The sequence below is a fragment of the Culex quinquefasciatus genome, chromosome 1 (assembly GCF_015732765.1).
Source record: "Culex quinquefasciatus strain JHB chromosome 1, VPISU_Cqui_1.0_pri_paternal, whole genome shotgun sequence".
NCBI lineage: Eukaryota > Metazoa > Arthropoda > Insecta > Diptera > Culicidae > Culex > Culex quinquefasciatus.
Genome location: NC_051861.1, coordinates 103,115,355 through 103,140,654, shown reverse-complemented (window position 1 = coordinate 103,140,654; position 25,300 = coordinate 103,115,355). Strand labels below are relative to the sequence as shown.

At 35.5% G+C, this 25,300-nt stretch overlaps 1 protein-coding gene across 1 annotated transcript in view; it reads right to left on the bottom strand.

Moving 5' to 3' along the window:
- LOC6049099 overlaps positions 1–25,300 on the bottom strand; it is a 180,763-nt gene that overhangs the window by 98,077 nt on the left and 57,386 nt on the right. The window contains exon 2 of the mRNA XM_038248423.1: positions 9,843–11,068. Within this exon, the coding sequence (XP_038104351.1) occupies positions 9,843–11,067 (1,225 nt within the window). The 5' untranslated portion in view covers position 11,068. The remainder of the gene's footprint in view (positions 1–9,842; positions 11,069–25,300) is intronic.

Below are 25,300 nucleotides of genomic sequence, written 5' to 3'. Positions count from 1 at the left end.
CAAGTACGAGATCTTGGAGTTACTCTGGACTGCAAACTCAGTTTCACCAGCCATCGCCATGACATCGTGTCCAGAGCCAACCGTCAGCTGGGATTCATCTTCAGGATCGCTGAGGACTTCCGGGATGTTGCATGTCTGCGCTCCCTGTACTGCGCGCTGGTAAGATCCATCCTCGAGTTCTGCTCTGTTGTCTGGTGTCCATACCAAAGCACTTGGACAGCCAAGATCGAATCAGTCCAAAGAAAATTTACTCGACTTGCCCTTCGCCGTGCGCACAATCCTGCTGGTTGGAGTCCGTACGAGGAACGTTGCCGAATCCTGCGGTTGGACACACTTGAAAAAAGGCGGCACATCTCACAAGCATCGTTCGTTGCCAAAGTGCTGGCTGGCGAAATCGACAGTCCCTGGATCCTAGCGCAGATCCAAGTTTACGCTCCCGAAAGGCCGCTCCGCCAACGTCCATACCTGCAGCTCGCACGTCGCAACACCAACTATGGACAACATGAGCCGATTCGATTTATGTGTAGTCGTTTTAATGTTTTTTCTCAACTCTATCGTCCTAACATTTCCACTTCCATGTTTCAACAACGTGCTCGACTCTGGTATTCTAGTCAGTTTTAATGTATATGTGTCGGTGTCGTCGCTAGTTTTTATAAGCCGAATCATATAGACCATAAGTAGTCAAATGATATTTTTTGCAATAAACATAAACATAAACATGACCAAATAAGCTATTTAGCGTCATTGGTTCACCCATACAAGTCTCCATACAATTTTGGCTGCTGTCCATACAAAAATGGTATGTAAATATTCAAACAGCTGTAACTTTTCAGTGAATTTTATGATCAATTTGGTGTCTTCGGCAAAGTTGTAGGTATTGTTGAGAACTTTTGAGAAAAAAATAGGTACACGGAAAAAAAAATTGCAGATTTTTTAATCCACTTTTTTTTAATTTCCCAAAATATGTATTTTTTTATTTTCGAGATTTTTTTATATGTTTTAGGGGACAAAAATCCGCAACTTTTGAAGGAGCGGCCGTGGCTTACTGGTCACGGTGTTCGCTTTGTATGCGAATGGTCCTGGGTTCGATTCCCATCTGCTCCCAACGAGAAAGTATAGGAAATATAAATCTAGAAACTCTGAACATGTACGAAAAATCAAAGTCGCTCGAGTCGGGGTTCGATTCCCCGTCCATTGGATTGGTAAGCAAAAATACTAACCACTAGGCCAGCGAGACTTGGTGAGCTATGACTGGAATTAGGAAGACTGTTACCACCATCAACTATATACGCGCTGGGTCCTTGTCCATTTGACAAGGGTTCGGAAGTTCTAAATAACGTTTGAATCCGATTGGTCCAAACGTTCTTCAGGGCGGGGCTTGTCGACAAAGCTGAAGTACCTCGCGCTCGGCTAGCCAGCGTAGAAATGGGTCACCGAAGCTCGGCAGAGCTAACACCTTCCAAATGCCTATGCGAGTTATTTGCATGTATAAAATGTAGATCTAAAAATACATGGAAACAACTCAATTTGTAAGAAGCGACCGCGTGGTCCCGTTTGGTTGGTTGCACACACACACACACACACAACTAATACCCTTTCTTTAAGGAGTGGCCGTGGCTGACTGGTTACGGTGTTCGCTTTCTAAGCGAATGGTCCTGGGTTCGATTCCCATCTGCTCCCAACGAGAAAGTATAGGAAATATTAATCTTGAAACTCTGAACATGAACGAAAAATCAAAGTCGCCCGAGTCGGGGTTCGATCCCCCGTCCTTTGGATTGGTAAGCAAAAATGCTAACCACTAGGCCATCACGGCTTGGTGAGCGACGTCTGGAATTAGGAATACTGTTACTATCAAACTATATACGCGCTGGGTCCTTGTCCATTTGACAAGGGTTCGGAAGTTCTAAATAACGTTTGAACCCGATTGGTGCAAACGTTCTTCAGGGCGGGGCTTGTCGATAAAAGCTGAGGGACCTCGCGCTCGGCTAGCCAGCGTAGAAATGGGTCACCGAAGCTCGGCAGAGCTAACACCTTCCAAATGCCTATGCGAGTTATTTGCATGTATAGAATGTAGATCTAAAAAATACATGGAAACAACTCAATTTGTAAGAAGCGACCGCGTGGTCCCGTTTGGTTGGTTGCACACACACACACACAAAAATCCGCAACTTTTGAGCCATAGAGAAACATGGTCAAACAATCTGCCGCCAAGTTATGAATTTTTTGAAAAAAAACAGTGATTTTTGGAAAAAATCGAAGTTTTATGCAAAAACAAGTTTGACATTACTTTTTAATGCAAAATTGAATTTGCAATCGAAAAGTACTTTACAGATTTTTAGATAAAGGGCTCTGTTTTCTAGATATAGCCACGGAAAGTTTGATTTTAGCGAAATATTTGCAGTTTTACAATTTTTAAAAATAGTGACCATGAGTGACCATTTCTAAAAATATTTTTTTTGAAAAGTTCAGAAAATTTGCTATAAAATTGTCAAAGAGACATTGAAGATTGGATCTCGGGTTGTTGAGATAGAGCCGCTTTAAGAAAAAGAAACACGAAAATTGGAGTTTTCTAAGTCTCACCAAAATAACCCACCATTTTCTATTGACGATATCTCAGTAACTAATGGTCCGATTTTCATTGTTAAAACATGAAACATTCGTAAAATTTTCCGATCTCTTCGAAGAAAAATGTTTTGAAATTTTTTAAATCAAGACTAACATTTTAAAAAGGCGTAATATTCAAAGTTTGGCCATTTTAAAATGTAAGTCTTGATTTAAAAATTTTCATAATATTTTTTCGAAAAGATCGGAAAATTTCACGAATGTTCCATGTTTTAACATTGAAAATCTGACCATTAGTTGCTGAGATATCGACATTAGAAAATGGTGAGTTGTTTTGGTGAGACTTAGAAAACTTCAATTTTCGTGTTTTTCAGCAACCAGAGGTCCAATCTTTAATGTCTCTTAGACAATTTTACAGCAAATTTTATGAACTTTTAAAAAAAATGTTTCTAGAAATGGTCACTCATGGTCACTATTTTTAAAAATCGAGAAACTGCAAATATTTCGCTAAAATCAAACTTTCGGTGGCTATATCTTGAAAACGGAGCTCTTTATCAAAAAATCTGTAAAGTAGTTTTCGATTACAAATTCAGTTTTGCATTAAAAAATGTGTACACTTCCGAAATATGCAAGATACCCTATCATGCGACATATCCAACTTCATGGAGTTGAAAAATATAACAGTCTATGCTCAGAGCGTTATTTTCTGACTCATCCTAGTCACTATTTAACAAGTTATCTTAAGAGTTTTGTTTTTTTTTTTTTTGCAGGAAAATTAAAGCAAAACAGCTTTAAAATTAATCACCTCATTCTGTCTTTAATATTCCAGCAGTACCTAAGTAAACCTGAAAATAAATCACGATCCATGCCGACCTCACGAGAAATTGCTTATTTTTAGCCCAAAATCTCCTCTGCAAACAGACAGACAGATCTTTGTGTCGCAGACTGCCAACATCAGGTCCGAGAGCCCCCCTGGAAAAATGATGCCCAAAAACACCATTCTGGGCCGGGGGGTTGAGCAAACAAGAAGTGTCAGCGCCGCGCTAAAATACTTCTTTCGCCCCTATAACTTTCAATAACAGGTCTATTTAGTATGTGGCGGTGACAAAACCCTCACAGCTCTCAGGAATTCGCACAACAGTGTGGTTTAAGGTTGTTGGTTGCATTTTTGACTATTTTTTACTTTTTTTAAATTTTGCTTTTGAAATTTGAATTCCATTTCAATTTAAAATCAACATTCCTTTGGTCAAACATAGGTCAACTTACCCTAAAACCCAAAAAAAAAACAAAAGTTAAATAAAAACCACCCACGTGAATTTCCCAGGGATTCACTTTCGCCTCGCGGTTTCTTTTTGTTGTGTTATGATGTCGAAAAATTACACCCAGGGTGCTCGGCACACAGCAAGACGACGCTGGTGGAAAATAATCCCATTGAGTTTTATTACCCTGTCATGAAGGTGAACAAAATTCTTGCCATTTTTCTCCTGCTTTTTTTCGGCATGCCTCATTCTGCACTCTTTGAAGTATTTTTTTCGAGAAAGGAAAAAAAATCAAATTTCCACCATAATTTAAAGCCCGAATAAAATGAAGGTAAATTAATTTCCCCAGAACGATTTTTCCACCGGCAATGAAAAGTGTGTGTCCGTTTTTACAGGCGCGCGCACGTGCGGTGTGAAAAGGTCAATCGACACTTGACACCTTCGGGAATGGCCGCCCTGTCTCGTCGCTCTGCGGCCGAAAAAAGGGACAATTAAATTTCCGTTCCGAGAACGAGTTTTGCGACGTGGATGAGGGTGAAGGAGAAGCAAGCATGATTTGGGTGAAGATTTTTGCTGCCAGAAGAGTTTGGAGCGAAGAAAGAATTTCTTGTTGTGGAAAATGAGTTTCGAGTCTGGAAAATTGTGAAAGTTACTTTGAAGATTGTTTTAGCCCTTGGGTTTCAAATTTAGCAGGGGATATTTTGGAAAAAGAGATTCTTGCGAAGTTTATTAATTCCATACGGGAGGCCAAATTTTGACAGGAACTTGACGAGTTCAATTAATATCGTATCCGTAACATCCAGAACAGCCATATTTAGATAGGATCTTGTCGTGATCACTTGAAATCGGTTGTAGATTAAATATCTGCCCAATTCCACGATGTTCAAGGTGTCGCTTGACCATTTCGAGTGGTTCTAAGGAATGACCCCGTCGGAACCGGAACATCCGGAGTTGCCACGTCCTGGCAGGATCTTTTCAAGGTCATTGGAAATCCGGTGAAAAGTAATATCTGGCTAATTCCACGATGTTTGAATTGTCGCTTGCCTATTTTGAGTAACCCCATCGGAACCGGTATCCGGAACATGGTTTGACAGGATCTTGTCAAAGTCACTTGCAAACAGTCTTAGAGTAAATATCGGTCAAATTTCACTCATTGTTTGAATTGTCGCTCGACCATTTTGTTTGACGTGTTCTTGCTTGGTGCAGAAACTAAAAATAAGTTGTAAAGTAAATATCTGGAAACTTCTTCGATGTTTGAAGTGTTGCTTGACCTCTGTAAATGCATCTAAAAATGCTTTTTTAGTTTTTTTTGTTATTTTTATGATTTTTTTTAATTTTTGTTTTATGGGATTTTGTGATTTTCGGGTTTATTGTTTTAGTGTTTATATTTCTTTGTTTTTTTCGGTTTCTGTTTTTCTTGATTTATTTTTTTTTTGTATTTTTCTTTGTTTTCTTTGATTTTCAAGATTTTTTTCAATTATTTGTTGTTATTTGGTTTTTTGGCTATTTGTACTTTAAGGTTCCGGATTTTCAGTTTTTCTTTTTATTTTGTCCTATTTTTTTTGTTTTCTTGTTGTTATTTGGTTCTTAGTTTTTTGTGCTGGTAGGTTTTTCGGCTGTTTTTTTTTTTGTAACATTATGTTCGATTTTTGATTTTTTGGTATATGATAATATTTGTGTGTTTTTTTTTTATTTTTAGTTCTTTTTTTATTTTGTTTTTTATTTTGTTTTTTTTTTGTTTTTAGTTTTGTTAGTTTGTTAGTTTTTGGGGTTTTGGTTGCTTGATTTTGTTGTTATTTAATGTTTGTTTCTTTTTTTGTATTTTTGTTTTTTGTTTTTCTTTTTTGCCTTTTTGGTTGATTGGTATTTGTTTTTGTTTTTTTTTCTTTTTTTTTTTCAGGAACAACCAGTAATTTTGTTTTGAAGCTTAATATTTTAATGACGTCAAAAAAATCGTTTTTTGTGTTTTTTTGCCTGTTTTAGTTTTTTATGATTTTTTTTTATTTATGTTTCATGGGATTTTGTGATTTTCGGGTTTATTGTTTGAGTGTTTATATTTCTTTGTTTTTTTTTTATATTTTTTGGTTTCTTTTTTTCTTGATTTATTTTTTTTGTATTTTTCTTTGTTTTCTTTGATTTTTTAGATTTTTTTTCAATTATTTCTTGTTATTTGGTTTTTTGGCTATTTATTTATTTTTTTTCCGGATTTTCAGTTTTTGTTTTTATTTTGTCCTATTTTTATTTTAGTTTTTTTTTGTTTTCTTGTTGTTATTTGGTTCTTAGTTTTTAGTGCTGGTAGGTTTTTCGGTTGTTTTTTTTTGTAACATTATGTTCGATTTTTGATTTTTTGGTATATGATAATATTTGTGTGTTTTTTTTTTTTTAATTTTTAGTTTTTTTTTATTTTGTTTTATTTTTTGTTTTGTTAGTTTGTTAGTTTTTGGGGTTTTGGTTGCTTGATTTTGTTGTTATTTAATGTTTGTTTCTTTTTTTGTATTTTGGTTTTTTGTTTTTCTTTTTTGCCTTTTTGGTTGATTGGTATTTGTTTTTGTTTTTTTTTTTCTTTTTTTTTCAGGAACAAGCAGTAATTTTGTTTTGAAGCTTAATATTTTAATGACGTCAAAAAAATCGTTTTTTGTGTTTTTTTTGCCTGTTTTAGTTTTTTATGATTTTTTTATTTATGTTTTATGGGTTTTTGTGATTTTGTGGTTTATTGTTTTAGTGTTTATATTTCTTTGTTTTTTTATATTTTTTGGTTTCTTTTTTTCTTGATTTATTTTTTTGTATTTTTCTTTGTTTTCTTTGATTTTTAAGATTTTTTTTCAATTATTTCTTGTTATTTGGTTTTTTGGCGGTTTCTACATAAAGATTCCGGATTTTAAGTTTTTCTTGTTATTTTGTCCTTTTTTTATTTTAGTTTTTTTATTTGGTTTTTTGTTTTCTTGTTGTTATTTGGATTTTAGTTTTTTGTGTTGGTAGGTTTTTTCGGTTGTTTTTTTTTGTAACTTTATGTTCGATTTAAGATTTTTTTAAAAAGATGATTTTTGTGTGTTTTTTTTTTATTTTTAGTTTTTCTATTTTTAGTTTTTTTATTTTGCTTTATTTTTTATTTTTAGTTTGTTAGTTTTTAGGTTTTTGGTTGTTTGATTTTGTTGTTATTTAATTTTTGTTTCTTTTTTTGACAGTTTTGGTTTAGATTTTTTGTTTTTCTTTTTTGCCTTTTTGGTTGATTGGTTGACAATCGTCAATTTTGTTTTGAAGATAAATATTTTAATAACGTCAAAAAAAATCGTTTTTTGTGGTTTTTGCCAGTTTTAGTTTTTTTTTATTTTATGATTTTTTTTTTAATTTATATTTTATGGGTTTTTGTGAATTTGTGGTTTATTGTCTTTGGGTTTATATTTCTTTGTTTTTTTTTTTATTTTTCGATTCCTTTGTTAATTTTTTTTTTACTTTAGTTTTATAGTTTCTTGGTTAATTTTTATTTTTTTTGTATTTTTTCTTTGTCTTCTTTGATGTTTAAGTTTTTTTCAATTATTTGTTGTTTTTTTTTGAGTTTTGGTTGATTGTACTTTAAGGTTTCTTCTTTTTCGGATTTTTGGTTTTTCCTTTTATTTAGGTTTTTTTTTTATTTCAGTTTTTCTATTTGGTTTTTTTCTTGTTGTTATTTCAGATTTAGTTTTTGGTTTTGGTGATTTGTTTTTTTTTGTAACTTTATGTTCGTTGTTGGATTCTTCGGTATTTAATTTTCGGGATTTTGTTATGTTTAGTTTTTTTATTTTATTTACTTCTATTGTTTTGGTTTGTTGTTTTTTGGGTTTGGTTATTCAGTTATGTTTTTTTTGTATTTGGGTTAGGTTTTTTTTGTTGGAATTTTGGTTATTTGGTTTTAGTTTTTTTTTTTGTTTTATCTGGAACAACCGGTAACTTTGTTTTCAAGATAAATATTTTAATATTTATGATTTGCTTTAAATTTTTGTATTAGAATTTTTTGTTATTTTTTGGTTAATTTTTTTGGGTAAAAAATTCTTTGTTTGTTATTTTTTTTAATTTTTCGGTATCTTTTTTACATTTGCTTTTTCGGTTTCTTGATTTTTGTTTTTGAATTTACGTTTTTTCATTCCAGTATTCTTAAGCTTTTTTATGTTTTTTTTTGTTATGTGTTATTGGTTTTTGTTTTTGAGTTTTTGGTTTTGTAATTATTTTTGGTTTCTTGGTTTTTTGTTTTTTTTTATTCAGGTTTTGGCTTAAATATTTTGGTTGGTTTCTTAATTTTTTTAAGGATTTCGCTTTTACTTCGTTCTTTTTTTATTTTAGTTTATTTAAATATTAAGATTATTTGTTTATTTTTCGTTGTTTGGTTTCATATCTTTTGGTTAGTTGTTTTTTTTTGTAACTTCATGTTCGTTGTTAGATTTTTATTTTATTTTTTTTAATTTGATTTACTTTTATTTTTTGGTTTTTTTTTATAGGTTTTTTTGGTTTTATTGTAATTTAAGTATTTTTTTTTTAGGTTTTTTGGTTTGCTTTTTTGGTTTTTGTTTTTGGTTTGAATTTCTTTTCATTATCTGTTTTTTTGTTATTTGTTGTTTTTTTTCCTATTTTTGGTTATTTGGTTTTGTTTTTTTTGTTTTATTTTTTGATCTTTTGTTTTTATTTGTTTTTTTTTTTTGTTTAGGGACCATCCATAAACCACGTGGACACTTAAAGGGGGTTGGCGGTGGTGAGATTTCCAAAAATGTTGTGTTAGTTCTTGGTTTTTCTTGATTTTTTTCTGGTAAGTAATGTTTTTTAGCATCCCGACTTTTTTAATTTTTACTTAATTTTTTTGTTTTTTTTTTATGATTAGTTTTCTTGTTTTTTGTTTCATTTTTTTTTTGTGGTTTTTTGGTTATATTTAGGTACTTTTGATTCTTTGATTTGTTCGGTTAGTTGGGTTTTCCGGTTCTTAATTTTTAACTTTTGTTTTTTATTTATTATATTCTTTTAATTTATTCAACTTATTTCATCTTTTCAAAAATGAAATACTGTACAAACAATCTGTCTGGATTTCGCCACTTAGATTTTCAAACAAACTTTGAAAAAGTTGAATATTTAACTCGAGAAAAATAAACTAAAGTAAACATAAGAGCTAGTCATGTTTGCCAAAAGATGAAATGAACAAAAGGCCTAATGGACCAATGGTCGAAAAGAAAAAAAAGTGTAAAGTGGACAAAAGAATCAAAAATAGAATCAACAAAAAGGTCGAATGATCAAATGAACAAAATAAAGAACGACCAAAAAGTCGAAGAAACAAAAAGATAGAATAGTAAAATGGGTAAATAAAATTTTGGTTAAAATAAACAGATTATCGAATGAATAAATGGTAAAATCTGTAGTTTTTTTTTTTTAAAAAAAGGTCCAATTAACCGATTTCCTGTTTTTGCTTTTCGGTGTTTTTAAAACCGCCTTGAGTCAGGGGTATTAAAAAACACCCAAAAAGCAAAATGTGCAAATTTGGTTTATTGGACTCCAGAAATGACCAGAAGGTAAAATTGACAATAAATCCAATGACCAAATAGATCAAGGGTCGAATGACTTAAAAGATGAATAGAAAAAAAACGAGTTATAAAATGGTCAAATGACAAACTTTTTTGAATGAACAAATGGTCGAATGGTCAAAAGGTCAAATTTTGGACATTCAATGATTTCTACAAGCAATTTTCTCTTCACCATTAAGGGGAGGGTGCATGGCCTTTTTTGAAGAATGAATCGAATGTGGAAATGGTAAATGGCCGAATGGACAAGAGGTCGAATGACCTATAAGTTGAATAGAATAAAATGTCGAATAAAAAAAATCGAATGACCAAATGGATTAAAAGGTGTAAAATTTATTCAAATCTGATACATGACCAATTTAGTCATTTCTGAATGATCCACTTCGGACAAAAAATGAGTAATTTTGAAGATTCCCGCCTCAACTCTGCCACTTTGACGCCTTGTCAAAACCTTAAAATGTAAACAATCCAATATTAAACTCACCCGCCAAAAACAGATCCTGCAACGCCTGCACCGACTGGCACAGCACGGCCCACCCCTCGTGCTGACTGATCCGCTTCAGTGCAACCACGTCCGCAAGCGTCACGTAGTTCAAACAGTATCCACTGGTCGCGCTGCGACCACTCCCTCCTCCTCCTCCACCACGCCGATCCAGACTTCCCTGTTGCTGCACCGCCGTCGCCGCCGCCTGCTGCGACTGCTGATAATGTTGTTGTTGATGGTTGATGACGTTGATGTTGCTGGTGCTGCTGTAGTGGTGATGCCGCTTGCTATTGCTATGAACACTATTACTATTACTAACACTAGCACAGCCTTGTTGATTTTGTTGCTGGTGAAACTGTTGATGCTGCTGTTGCGGTTGATGGTGGTGGTGTTGTTGTTGATGATGCTGGTAGGTCCCGAGGGAGCCCACAATCGCGGTGGCCGCCGTGGCCGTCGAGGAAGCGGTTGACGTGCCGGACTTGGTGCTCCGAAGCGAGTCGCGGTCCGCGGCAACGCCGTTGCCGGATTGTTGCTGTTGTTGAAGTTGCTGCCGATGTTGTTGGGCGGCCGCCAGCTCTAGGAATTCGTTGCGCAGTGCCTCGATCTGCTTCGATTGGTGCTCGTGTTGCTGCTCGTGTTGCTGCTGCTGCTGTTGCTGGGCATTGTTATTGTCGCTGCTCGGAATACTGCTAATATTGTTATACTTATACTGAAGATAAGGCCCCCGCGGTAAAGTGTTATTCGTATAGGCACCGTAACTGGGTCTCGGCCCGGCCTTGGGCTGCGGTTGTAGTTGTGAGCTCGACTGGTACACGACCGGCCGCGACGACGACTGTGGATTGTTGTTGTTGTTGATGATGGCGTTGCTGTTGCTGTTTTGATTGTGGCTCTTCTTCAGTCTGTGCGGCGCATCGGCCAGTGTTGCCAGCGACGTGGAGGACGAGGACTGCCGAAGTTGATGCGGCTGAGTCCGCGGCCCGTACGAGGGTCCACCGTTGTAGTGGTGCTGCTGGTGGAGAACATGATGCTGGAGTTGTGGCGGCGGCGGCTGGTGATGGCGAAGGCCGTGGTGGCCACCGGAGGAGGGTCGTGGCAACGTGGCAGCATATGTTGTCCCTGTTGTTGTTGTTGTCGTATTGTTTGTTGATGATATTGTTGTTGTTGTTGCGGTTGCTAATGGTAGTGGTGGTGAAGACGACGACGAGGACGACGACGTGTGATACATTCTGCAGGTAGACAGAGCAAGAGAAGGAGTCCTTAATTAATCATCATCAAAAGTGGTCTTGAGAGAGGGGAATGGAAGTTGGAGGGACAAATTTTGACACTGATGACGGGTCGGGAATGAGCAAAGATGTTAAGGCACCGTCGCACCATTTGTCGAGGCTTCCACTTGGGTTGTCGCTGGGATAATTGGGTCGTACGAGGTGTTGTTTGTGCTTTTGGTAATTTTCCTTGTAAGTAATGGGATTTGGATACAATGGAGGCCTGAGATGATGGAAATGTGAGGCTAATTAATTAAAATGACATTCATTGTCGGGCTCAGATTGAATGTATTAAAGGCAAAATTGCCTTTGATAAGATAGAATCAACTTTTCAAAATCTCCAATGATCTATATTTTTCCACCTTTCCAGACGAGTTGCATTCAACACCTAGAGTGAGCACATCAAATTGAAAATAAATTCTCCCCTGCAGCAAACCGAAACAATCTAATTTAAAACGCCCACCCACACCGTGAACCCACGTGCAAAAGTCATTCATCTCAAGTTTGCAGGATATTTATGGCACAAAAAAAGAAGAATAAGGAAAAGTGCAAAAGTGCAAGCTCCCAGGTAATAATTTCATTCAACCCCTCACCGGAAGGAACAATTCAACGCTTTTCCTTATTTGTGCAGGCTGGATGGCTGGCTTTCTTCTGCAGTCGTCTGTGGGAGGGAAAATGTCACTGCGTTGAACGTTTGTAACTCAATTTACTAACCGGCTCCCGAGCAAAGGTGCAAGGGCACGTGCAGCCTTAACCAGCGGAAATTCGTTTGAAAAGACATTTTGAAGCTTCTTGGTTTGATACATTTTAAATCATAATCTATCGTTATCGTTATTCCGATAATTCTATCGGCGATAATTTACCGACGATAACGGACGATAATATTTTATTTATTTCTAAAATTGACTAAAACCAACCTGAAGTTTTTTTAAAAGGTCCAATAAACCAAATTTTACGTTTTTGCTTTTTGGGTGTATTTTAATACCCCTAACTCAAGGCAGTTTCAAAAACACTCAAAAAGCAAAAACTGAAAATTTGGTTTATACCCAGGTATGTTGAATTTTCAAGCTTCCTCTTAGTATTTTTTTTTTGATAATATGATAAGGCCGTTGCAAATATTTTTTGATGTTTATGTCCCTCGACTCTAACCATAATATTTTTTTGCCCCCTGATTTTTCGGACCAACTTTGAAGGGGAGGCGGAGCATAAACTATAAATATTTGTAACGGCCTAAGTCTAAGGCTTGTCTCAAGCGAGTTCAAGTTTACATGGGATTTACTATGGGAAATTTTGAATTTTCGTTCATTCGCTCTTACAGGCCTGGGGAAAACATGTAGAAACTTCTAGGATGGCCAGAAATGAGCGGAATCGTCTGGAGAACAACTTTCCCTAAGAGACCAGGTCGATTCGTTCAACCCCATCGAGCTCAACGGCAATACATCCGGGGTTTTCGGAACCAACGGTTTTCCCAGAAAGCATCAAATTTTCCTTAGCATGCTATGAATGCTTGATGAACAACGCGACGCCACATGTCAAACAGCTACCACGTGATTGTAAAATTTGCACCATAACAGTTTTTTTTTCTTATTTGGAGATTTAGAATACAGCTAAATAGTAACAGGATCACCATAAATGATAATGCTATAGTTCAAAAAGTAATAAAAAGTCATTTTTCATAGGCGATGCTAGTCCACGTGGTAGCTGTTTGACATGTGGCGTCGCGTTGTTCATCAAGCATTCATAGCATGCTAAGGAAAATTTGATGCTTTCTGGGTAAAACCGTTGGTTCCGAAAACCCCGGATGTATTGCCGTTGAGCTCGATGGGGGTTGAACGAATCGACCTGGTCTCTTAGGGAAAGTTGTTCTCCAGACGATTCCGCTCATTTCTGGCCATCCTAGAAGTTTCTACATGTTTTCCCCAGGCCTGTAAGAGCGAATGAACGAAAATTCAAAATTTCCCATAGTAAATCCCATGTAAACTTGAACTCGCTTGAGACAAGCCAGTTTTCAACCAAATGAGCTGAAATTTGGCGTGAGAGTCCCTATGGGTATGCCATACAAGGGGAACCACACAAGAACTTGATCTGAGAACTTTTCAAATTCCGTACCCACCCTAATATATATTTACATTTTTGATATGTTTTAGAGGACATCAAATTTCAACTTTTCACAAATTTCCAGAACGGGCAAAAAATCTTTGACCGAGTTGTAAATTTCTGAATCGCTACTGATGTTTTGAAAAAAATCGAAATATTGGTCGCAAACATTTTTCAACTTCATTTCTCAATGTAAAATTAAATTTGCAATCAAAAACTATTTTTTAAAAGCTGTGAAAATTTTTTATATTTTGCTTTTCTGAACTTTGTTGATACTACCCTTTGTTGCTGAGATATTGCAAAGATTTAGACACAGGAAAATAGATGTTTTCTTATTCTTACCCAAACAATCTACCATTTTTTAATTTCGATATCTTTTCGAAAAAAATATTTTCAATTTTCTTGAATCAAGACTAACATTTCAAAAGGGCCAAACATTCAATAGTTCAATATTAGATTGAAATTTTTTTGCGAGTAGTAGGGTAGAGGACCCAGAAATCGCCCACTTTATAGTGGCAATCTAGGAAATTTGATGAGAATTTAATGACAATTTATGGTTTTTGGATCTATTTGTTGTAGAACGTTGATAAACTATTTGATTTTAAGTTTCCACAAGGTTTTTATCATTTACATGTTCATTTTTGATAAAATTTTGCGTTTTAATAAAGTGCTCTGAAGAACCTATTTTCGCCCCCCTAAATCCAATTTTCGCCCACCCTTGGAACCAGTTTTCGCCCACGACAAAAATCAAGAAATCAAATGAAATTATGACACAAAGCTAAGCAAATATGGTCTCCTATTGATACACAACATGTTCCCGAAGCTTAATTTTATTGTTGTGCACATATTTTGTCATACATATTATAAATTGAGGTTCAAAAAATCCTAGGAGTTTTTTTTCAGATATCCTACTTATTTTGAGATTCTCTGTCTATTATAACTAAAACCAAAACATGTTCTCACTCTCACTAAAAAAATATGACTAATTTTTGATAGAACTCATGTGTCCCTGTTCAACCAAGATAAGGGCACACAGTTACAATTAGCTTCATGTTGTTGTTGATTTTGTTAGGGGAGCTTTAATCCTATGGGTAATTTGCTTCCGAAATAACTCCATATAAAACATCGAGTCCCTCTTAATAAAAATATTAAAGCAGATGTGTAACTACTTCTCCATCCTCTGCTTAATTTGTTCTCCTATGAACCAGTAAACTTTTACGACATTTGAACCTAAACCCCTTATGAATGAAAGTAATTAAAATGATTATTTAACCTTTAAAAATAATCAAGAATGTTCCAAATATATTTTCAAGCACATTTCGCTGCGATTAGAAAAGTTTTTATGGTAAACGAAAACTGGTTTTAGATAAAATCTTAAAACACAATACTAGATTTCGCCCTGGTCGAAAATTGATCGAATGTTTTTCATGACCCCAGAAATCGCCCACTTTATTTTATTGAAATAACCTTTGGTAAACGTTTAAAACAGGTAAATCACTAGATTTTCATGAAATTCAGGCATACAGTGAACTAATGAATTATTCATTCACATTATTTTCGGACAAAATGAGTTGTTTTCCCTCATTAACATTATTACCCGCTGCAGTATAAATTGACAAAAATATGGCGGCTGCAGTAAGGCTTTTTTTGAAAAGCTTATAAAAACTTAATAAACAATAGAAATTCATTAGGAAAGTTTCAATTAGTACTAGAAATGAATGAATATGTAAACCTGCATAATAAATTCAACCAAAAAACGGTATGAGTTTGCTAGATACAGATTAAATCCAGTAGGTGGGCGAAAACTGGAGCAGGGCGAAAACTGGGTCCTCTACCCTATTTTGATTTTTTTACGAAATCGGTATTGATTAAAAAAATCATAATTCGGTCAAAGATTTTTTGCCCATTCGGGAAATTTCTGAAAAGTTGGCATTTGATGTCCTCTAAAAGATATCAAAAAATTAAAAAAAAATAAAAATAGTGTTTTTGTTGCAAATCGAGTTTCAGTGACAAAAAGTTTAATAAAAAATCCCCCATTTTTTTAACGTGTTTTTTCAGTGTTGTCCATTTTCATACCTACAATTTTGCCGAAGACACCAAACAGACCAAGAAATTTCTTCAAAAGATACAGATTTTTGAATTTTCAAACATCATTTTTGTATGGCCAGCTGCCAAATTTGTATGGAAAATTATATGGACAAAATAATGATGCAAAATGGCTTCTTTGGGCTACCGAAGGCACCAAAAAAGTTTCAGTCGGATTAAAAAATACAAAAATTAAAATTAAGAACAAAAGACCGATTTCGAAGAGAATGGCTCTCAAATGGTGAGTTTAACACGGAAATCAATTAAAAACTTTTGACATCTGCGAAACAACTCCAAAATGCACGCAACGCTGCAGAAATCAATTTACCCGGCTGGTGACAAATTGAAACGGGCAGTTATTACAAACAATGCTGCTGCAAGTGGATATTTTACAACGGAGGCTGTGGGTGTGTGTGTGTGCATTGAAAAGAAAATTTACGAGAAAACTTTCCTGTTTCGTTTGCCGACACCACACGCTCACACTCTTGGTCTGCCAGAACGTAAAGCCTTCGGGGGCGATGGGAGGCAATCGGAAATCCGCAATGCCATGCAATTTTCCTCCCTTCTCAGCATGCTTTTGGGCCAGGGAAAATTAGTTTAGGGGGAAAGTGCATCGTTTGGATGCTTTAAGGGAGGGGAGCTTTTAAAATGTCGACCAGCTTCCCCTAAAATTCCTTTCATTTCTCAAACAGCTTGCAAAAACACAAAGAAACTTGCACACTGAGCGTCGCCGCAGCTCGGCTTACGCGGAGAGTGGAAATATTAATTAAATTATATTTCATTACATTAGTCGTTGAGTTTTCCTGGCGTGTTTGGGTGGGGGGTACATTTTGTGGGAAACTATTGAAAACGAGATGGTTTTCAAAGTTGGTTTTCTTTGTAGATGCCAGAACGCGCCAGATTTGGCTTTGTTGATTCTGATGGAATTTAAGAAATGATGCTATTGATAGGAAAGTAATAGGAATAATGGCAAACAATTGTCCTTTTTCATTTGTTCAATCAATTATCAGAAATTTAAACTTTGCAGTGAAACCTGCGTATGCTTGAATTGAGAATTCAAGGGTACAATTTTTGATTTCAAAAGTTTTCCACCTCATAATGCCTCAAAATCGCCTCCACAATTGACGCAGCTCATGAGCTAGCAATCCTTTGACTGGCAGCCATTAAGGTGTCACATCATCATCTGCCGTTACGACCACCTCCTTCTCTAACCTTTCCCAAGAAGAGTTAAGCTCACAATGACGTCATCGGCTCATAATCGGCCGACTGCCCACTTGCTTACCCTCGCTTCGACATAATTTAATTTTGCCATCATCTTCCCTCAAGTAGAAAAAAACCCAGCGAAGAAGAAGTAACTTTTTGCTCACATTTTCTTCCGTGGAAAAAAAAACTTTGACGCAGATTACGGACGCGCGCGATGAATTTTCTCGCAAGTCGTAAAACGCTCTCTAAAAAGGGGGTGGATTTTCCACGACGAAAAAATAAAAAAAGGAAAACTTTGCCCCAGCTAATATCCTCGCGGAGGAGATTCTTTTCCATTCCTCGCAGGCAGGCCAGGTCGGCCATCCCCGAGCAGACGGAAATAACTTGGGAATAACATTTTTTGATATTTAAAAATATTAGACCAATAACATTTTATGTTATTTATATCAAGATTTGTTATTCGTCGCTATGATTTTTTTTGTTATTAGACTGTTATTTAAATAACAGACTTATAACATTTTAAGTTATTCTTCGAACAAATCGTTGTTATTATTTTTTGTTATTTTAACAACTAATCCGATCATCCCAATAACAGTTGGCGGTATTCTTCCATAACAAAAAATGTTATTCCAAAGTTGTTTTGGCTTTCAACCAACATCAGACCAATAACAAATTTTGTTATGATAACATAAACTGTTATTTAACCCTTATGTAAAAATGGATTTTTCAAGAAGAATCCATAACCAATTCTGTTATTTTAACAGTATATGTTGTTGAAATGGCATGAATTTAGTTATTACCGTCTGATCGGGTCCGGAAGATGACAATAATGGATTAATGTCATCTAGTTTTTCCAAGGTTTGCTCAAGGTACGAACACGCGCAGCAAACAAGTAAGCATTTTCTTGGCGGAGGTGTCATTCCGACGACGACGGAAAAAAAGTGCACTTTTTGTCTAACGAAAGCACGCCATAATGAGATTCGCTCGGGCAGTGCTTTTTCCGGGCTTCCTGCTGAAAGTTTCCCCCGTCGACACACTTCTTGCTGTCGTGAAGGTGAGATGATCCCCCCGTTCGTGTGCTTTTACGGGGTGATAATGGTGATTGTTTAACGTGATGGCGCTTTTGCCACCCTCGAGGGCGCACCAATTATTGTTAATAGTGCGGACCGTTAAGCGTGGGATGCCGTGGGGAAATTTGACTTTGTGGTTTTGACAGAATTTTATTAAATGATATTGTTTTTATTTGGCTGATTTTTTTTTTAGTTTTCATACAATCATTGCAAATTGTTTTCTGGAAAAACTGCATAAGTTTTCAAAAGCATGAGCAGTTCTCTACAAAATCGGTCTTTTTTATTTAACTTTAATTTTTGTATTTTTTAATCCGGCTGAAACATTTCTGGTGCTTTCGGTATGCCCAAAGAAGCCATTTTGCATCATTAGTTCGTTCATATAATTTTCCATACAAATTGGGCAGCTGTCCATACAAAAATGATATTTGAATATTCAAAAATCTGTATCTGAAGGAACTTTTTGATCGATTTGGTTTCTCCAGCAAAGTTGTAGGTCCCGAGCAGACGGAAATAACTTGCGAATAACATTCTTTGTTATTTGAAAATACTAGGCCAATAACATTTTGTGCTATTTATGACAAGATTTGTCATTCGCCGTTATGATTTTTTTGTTATTGGATCCCGGGCGGAAAGTGAGTTGGTGGATATAACTTCGAACTATCTTGGCTTGTTTATTTGCATCTTGTTGTAAACTCCTCGAGTTATGACGACTTTTGAAACCGACTGCGTATCATGGAAAGTATATTCCATGATCATACTGCATTATCTACAGTTGATATTGAGCTCTTAGTGGTAGTTTTTTTAGACTTAGCAAAAATTTCGAAAATTTTATTTTTTCCAAAATTTTACCCGAACATCATGAAATGATTATTTTGACATTATTTCAAATTTATACTGGACTTAGCAAAATTTGCAGTCACTGACATAATTTTCAATTTCCGACACATAGAATAATGTTCATGAGCTGATATTTTAAAGTTTGATTTTATTTATGCTGGACTTTGACATTTTTGCGTATATTTTTCAATTCTTTACTTTTATAGAAAAAGCATTTTTTTGGGACTTAGAAAATTTTTGGGAGTTTGGAAACATGATAAATTATTTTGATGTTTATTTTTGCTTTGAACCAAAATTTCGGAAAAATCGACGAAATTACAGGAAATTTTTGTCCGATTTTTACAAAAACATCAGTTTGTTCCTAAAATAATGTCCCTAACAAAACGTCCTCATTGAAATTTTGAAATTCGAAAGTTGGTTTTTAATAATTATTGATATACCCCCTACAAAAATCGTTACGGCACTTAGAAAATTTACGGGATCCGTATCACGACAAGATTGTTGGTAGAATTTATTAGATTTTCAGGACTTTGCGAAATTTTTGCTCTCAGCCAGTTGAATATTTTTTAACATTTTGAAAAATTATTTTGATAAGAAACATTACCAGGTTTTTTGAAATTTTACTGTGGATTTTTGGACTTATGCAATTTTAGGAATATTTTCATAAACTTTTATTTTTAATTTAAAAAAAATGAAATATAGAGACTTTGGATTTTTCGTGATTTGGAAAATTATTGTGACATTTTGGCAATTCAACGCTTTCTCCACAATTTTTTAATGAGTTTTTAAAGTAAAATAATTTTTCAACTTTGAAAAATCTTGTTTTGAGGTAAGTGCGTATATTCCTGCAATATTACTCATATTTGTGAAGAGGAAGAAGGGAAGAGGAGGAAGGCGGGGTGCATTAAAAACCAATAAAATTATTTTTGGGATCAAAATCTACTTTATGAACTTGATATGATTTTTGGAAGATTTCAGTTGTTTGCTACTATAAACTCAACTTGATGTGGCATTGTTGGTCAAATAAACTCCCCGGGCAGAAAGTTACATCTTCCTGAAAACTTGTCATGTTCGCAAAAACACAAACATGTCAAGTACCTGTTAACTTCCAGTTAAGAGTTAATCAAACATAAACGCGAACATATTTTACTCTACGCATATCAAAAAATTATCAACTTAAGTTCGTGTTGGAAACTTCAAATTATCATGCTATGGTGCGGAAAAATATCATCCATAAACATAAAATTATCCCGACCAGTTTTTTTTCCTGGAAAAATATTGGGCGAAAAATATCATACAAAAACATAAAAGTATCATAACAAGTTGTGATGTTTCCAGATAGTTTTTTTTCTGTAATAATTTGGTTGCTTTAGAAAGCGTAATACACAGTAAGAAAATATAAGTTTCATATAGACTGTTTTTCAATTGTATTTCAATAAAACAAATTAATTTAATGATATAATATGATTTTTTAGTAAAATTTATTTTTATTAAATAAGCCTAAAATTAAAAACTCTAGCAAACAATCGGCTGGAAGACTAAACATAATGACAATCTAAATTTTTTTAAATATTTGTATACAGCAACTCCCCACGAAAACCATGGGACCAAAAGTTGCATCTTTTAATTACGAAAATTTTGGTATTTTAACATGTATAGGTCATCGCTGAAATTTTTAAGGTATCGCAGTTTTAGTGAAAAAGTTGATTTTTCCCGTTTTCGTCATTTTCCCATTTTGCGCGTGGCGCGTCGAAAACCCCAGTTTTTATTTTCAAAAATTCGTATCTCAGTGTATCGAAAACATAACTGCACCATTTTTGATATGTTATGTGAAATTTTCTGAGGAATCTGATAAAAATATTTTCAGACATAGGCTCTTTGGTCCCGAGACCTTCAAAACAGCATTTTATGTTTTCATTCAACCTTTTCAAATGTTGAGCTAGATTTTGAAACTTCTTACTATTTTTCCCAAATAGCCAAACTAATCACCTTTCATTTGCGTCTAGGACAGCTAAAATCGGATGAAATGGCGCGGAGATATGATTTTTGAAAAAGTGGTTTTGCGAAAATCGACGAAAATTGCCATTTTCGAACCACCCTAACACGGCGTAGGTCACCCTAATGGCCAAACAAAAAATACGGGTCGAATTATTTCGGCCAAGGATCCCCACAAAAATTTTGAGCCCGATCGAGAACTTTTTTCGAATCATGCTGATTTCGTGGGGAATTGCTGTATACATATCATTTGCCGTATAATTCGAATTAATTCAAAGTTTAGTGTGAATAAGTAAGGCTGGTACCGTAAACTGGGGTGACTTTGATAGCCCGGGGTGACTTTGATAGGTTTTTCAAATGCTCGTCAAATTAATATCTAAACATTTTTGAGAATTTTGAGTATGTAAGCATCAATGGATAGCTTATTATCGAACATATATGCATAAATGAGACTGTTACATTGGATGTATCAAAATTAGTGGCCAAATCAAATTTCTATCAATGTCACCCCAGGCTATCAAAGTCACCCCAGTTTACGGTACACATTTTATTTAAAGTTTTGTCACTCCCTTGGAAGTTTGCCCGAAAAATCAGGGGGCAACAAAAAATAACATCCAAAATTGCATACTACTAACAATATTAAAACAAATCAAACTTTTTGTAAAGCCAAGTCAAGAAAAATCTGTACAATTGAACTAAACAAATCAATAATGCACTAATTTATTTGCATTGGCCGCTGAAAATTTTCCTGAAATTCTAGCAAACCTATTTGAAAGTGTAGAAATTTGTAAATATTGTCAAGGCGGAAGCGTTACAACTGGGCAACGTGGCTCGGTCTTATACAAACATTTAAATTTATAAAATTCCCAAACAAAAAAAATAAACAAAAATATGGTCTTTAAAGGAAAGAAACTAAAAAATATATGCAATCCTTATCAATAAATAATGTATTTTAAGAATTTTATATCAATCTGTCAAAAGTCAATAATGTGTATTCAAAATCAGCATAAATAACAGAATGAAAAACTGAACTTTGCTAAACAAACATTGAAATGTTTGAAAGAATTTCTAAACTGAAGTGATAGGTTCACTTTGAAATAATAATTTTCGTACATACCTTGTTAATCCTCTTCCAATCCATCCAGAGAGCATATGATTGCAGCACAATCCATTTTTGCAGCTGATTGGTCAAAGTAAACAAAATTCTAGAAGCCGAATGTCCAGAAAATGCCCGTTAGTAGATCTGTAAGAGAAAATAAAACACAAAGCATCAATTCTCAAACAAAATTTATGGAATAATTAAAAATTCAATAGTAAACAAAGAAAAAGAAAACAAGCAATACTTATCTGAATTTTAAAAATCGTCGAAAAATATTTGTCGGCTTGACTAGTAGAACCAACATCTGTAGTCGCTTCAGGTGGACTCATCCTCCTCCGTGAAACTGCTTTCGAGCCACTCAATTGAATCACCTCCTCCGGAATCACAAGAGGAAGGTTCATCCTTCTGTCGCTGACACTCCAAAACGATAGAAACAATATCACAGTGTCACGTCCAGTCCCCAATCACCACCATGATGCAGAAACGTAAACAATCACACGCACACTCGCGAAAACACACAGATCAAATACGGTTTCCCCACAAATCGCGATTTTGATGACCCGACGACAAAAACCAAAACAAATCGACACTGCTGTTTTCCTCCACCGAAAACTGTCAAATTCGCCAAAATCATTCCGGCGTTAATCCACGTCTTAACAGCAGCGGCAGGAGGAGGAGGAGGAGGAACAATGACCTGCCGCATGTAGGCAGGAGGATTTAGCTAACGTAATTTTTTTTTTCATAGAGCCACAAAAACACCAACTTTCACATAAATAACAACAATTCGCAACTCTCACATAAAACGACACCAACGAACGCACATTCCCACGGCCAAAATACGCACTTACAACCCGCGGCGATTCGCAGGCTGTTGTTAATCAGTGGAAAACTAATGCACCAAAAACGTAAACAAACCCTTGTCCTTGTCCTGGTGTACCGCCAAAATCCTTTCCTCGTTAATCCACAGCAGCATCTTGAGCAAGAGGATTACTTTTCTGGGGCAGCGGCTTGGCCGAAACTTTCCTTGCACCCGTCAACACGGAGCGAAACTTTTTCTTCGCCCCAGCCACAAAAACACAAACAATCACTTAACCACAACATATCACGGCTCCCGAACGCCACGGAACGAACGAACACACACTCCCTCGGTCACAGAACGTACTCACAACCCGCGGCGATTCGCGGACTATAATTCATCCGCCGAAAACTACTGCGCGAAAACGTAAACAAACCAGCCCGTCACGAACGCAAAAGCTGTCTGTCTGCCGATTGCCGATTCCTGTCACGACATGTCTCTCGCGTTGCGTGCGAGCAGTGAACGAAAAAGAGAGAAAAGAGAGTAAGCGAGCGCGTGGGCTCATTTTTGCGCTTTGCGATGAAATTTTATATGCGGTAAAATACTTTTTAATGTGATTAGTTTAACTAGTGTATTTAAAGTAAATTAAAGTAAAAAAACACAATAAAAATGTCCATTAACAAAACTGCCATTTTAGCTAAGTCCCGCTTGAAAAAAAAATAACTTTATAAATCATCTCATAATCCAGGGTTTTCAAAAATATTCTAAGTGTCGGAAAAGTGAAATTTTGTCGAGGAGTGAAAATTTTGCTAAGTCCAACAAAAACAAGATAAAACTAGAAAATATCATCTCATGATAAAGAGGTCGAAATTTTTTCTAAGTCCCAAAATAATTTGACTTTCGAAATTCTGCTAAGTCCAGCAAAAACAAGATAAAACAAAATAATATCATCTCATGATAAAGATTTCGAATTTTTTTCTAAGTCCCAAAATAATTTGGCTTTCGAAATTTTGCTAAGTCCAGTGAAAACATGATAAAACAAAATAATATCATCTCATGATAAAGAGGTCAATTTTTTTTCTAAGTCCCAAAATAATTCGGCTTTCGATTTTTTTCTAAGTCCGGTAATATCATGAGAAAATGAAAATTTATCAACTGATCCCGGGTCCCCGGGCAGAAAGTCGCATCATGGGACGAACAAAAAAATAACTTGAGTTGTTTTTGATATCATGGCATGTTTGATATTTGTTCCAAAAACTCTTAAAATGCGCGCCGAAATCTATGTTCCTTTCTATGTTTGTAGACCTTTTATCATCAGTTGATAAATTTTCATTTTCTCATGATATTACCGGACTTAGAAAAAAATCGAAAGCCGAATTATTTTGGGACTTAGAAAAAAAAAATTGACCTCTTTATCATGAGATTTATCATGTTTTCACTGGACTTAGCAAAATTTCAAAAGCCATATTATTTTGGGACTTAGAAAAAATTTCGAAATCTTTATCATGAGATGATATTATTTTGTTTTATCTTGTTTTTGCTGGACTTAGCAGAATTTCGAAAGCCAAATTATTTTGGGACTTAGAAAAAAATTCGACCTCTTTATCATGAGATGATATTTTCTAGTTTTATCTTGTTTTTGTTGGACTTAGCAAAATTTTCACTCCTCGACAAAATTTCACTTTTCCTACACTTAGAATATTTTTGAAAACCCGGGATTATGAGATGATTTACAAGGTTAAATTTTTTTCAAGCCGGACTTAGCTAAAATAGCAGTTTTGTTAATGGACATTTTTATTGACTTTTTTCCACTTTAATTTACTTTAAATACACTAGTTAAACTAATCACATTAAAAAGAATTTTACTGCATATAAAATTTCATCGCAAAGCGCAAAAATGAGCCCACGCGCTCGCTCACTCTCTCTTTTCTCTCTTCTTTCGTTCATGCTCGCACGCAACGCGCGCGGCATGTCGTGACAGGAATCGGCAATCGGCAGACAGACAGCTTTTGCGTTCGTGGCGGGCTGGTTTGTTTACGTTTTCGCGCAGTAGTTTTCCACGGATAAATTGTAGTCCGCGAATCGCCGCGGGTTATGAGTACGTTCTGTGGCCGAGGGAGTGTATGTTCGTCCGTTCCGTGGCGTTCGAGAGCCGTGATATGTTGTGTTTAAGTGATTGTTTGTGTTATTGTGGCTGGGGGGCGAAGAAAAAGTTTCGCTCCGTGTTGACGGGTGCAAGGAAAGTTTCCAAGCCGCTGCACCAGAAAAGTAATTCCCTTGCCCAAGATGCTGCTGTGGATTAACGTGGAAAGGATTTTGGCGGATTCGCCAGGACAAGGGACAAGGGTTTGTTTACGTTTTTGGTGCAGTAGTTTTCCACTGATTAACAACAGTCCACGAATCGCCGCGGGTTGTAAGTGCGTATTTTGGCCGTGGGAATGTGCGTTCGTTGGTGTCATTTTATGTGAGATTTGCGAAATGTTGTTATTTATGTGAAAGTTGATGTTTTGGTGGCTCGTTGGAGAAGAAAAAGTTACGTTAGCGCGAGCATGACAAAGCCGCAGTTCGCAGAATCGAAATCCTCCTGCCTGCATGTCGCTGGTCATCCTCCTCCTCCTCCAGCAGATGCTATCAAGACGCGGATCAACGTCGGAATGATTTTGGCGAATTTGACAGTTCTCGGTGGAGGAAAACAGCAGTTTCGATTTGTTTTGGTTTTTGTCGTCGTGTCATCAGAATCGCGATTTGTGGAGGAACCGTATTTGGTCCGTGTGTTTTCGCGAGTGTGCGTGTGATTGTTTATGTTTCTGAACCTTCCTCTTGTGATTCCGGAGGAGATGATTAAATTGTGTGGCTCGCAAGCAGTTTCACGGAGGAAGATGAGTCCACCTGAAGTGGCTACATATGTTGGTACTACTAGTCAACCGACAAATATTTTTCGACGATTTTAAAAACTCAGATAAGTATTGCTTGTTTTCTTTTTCTTTGTTTACTATTGAATTTTTAATTATTCC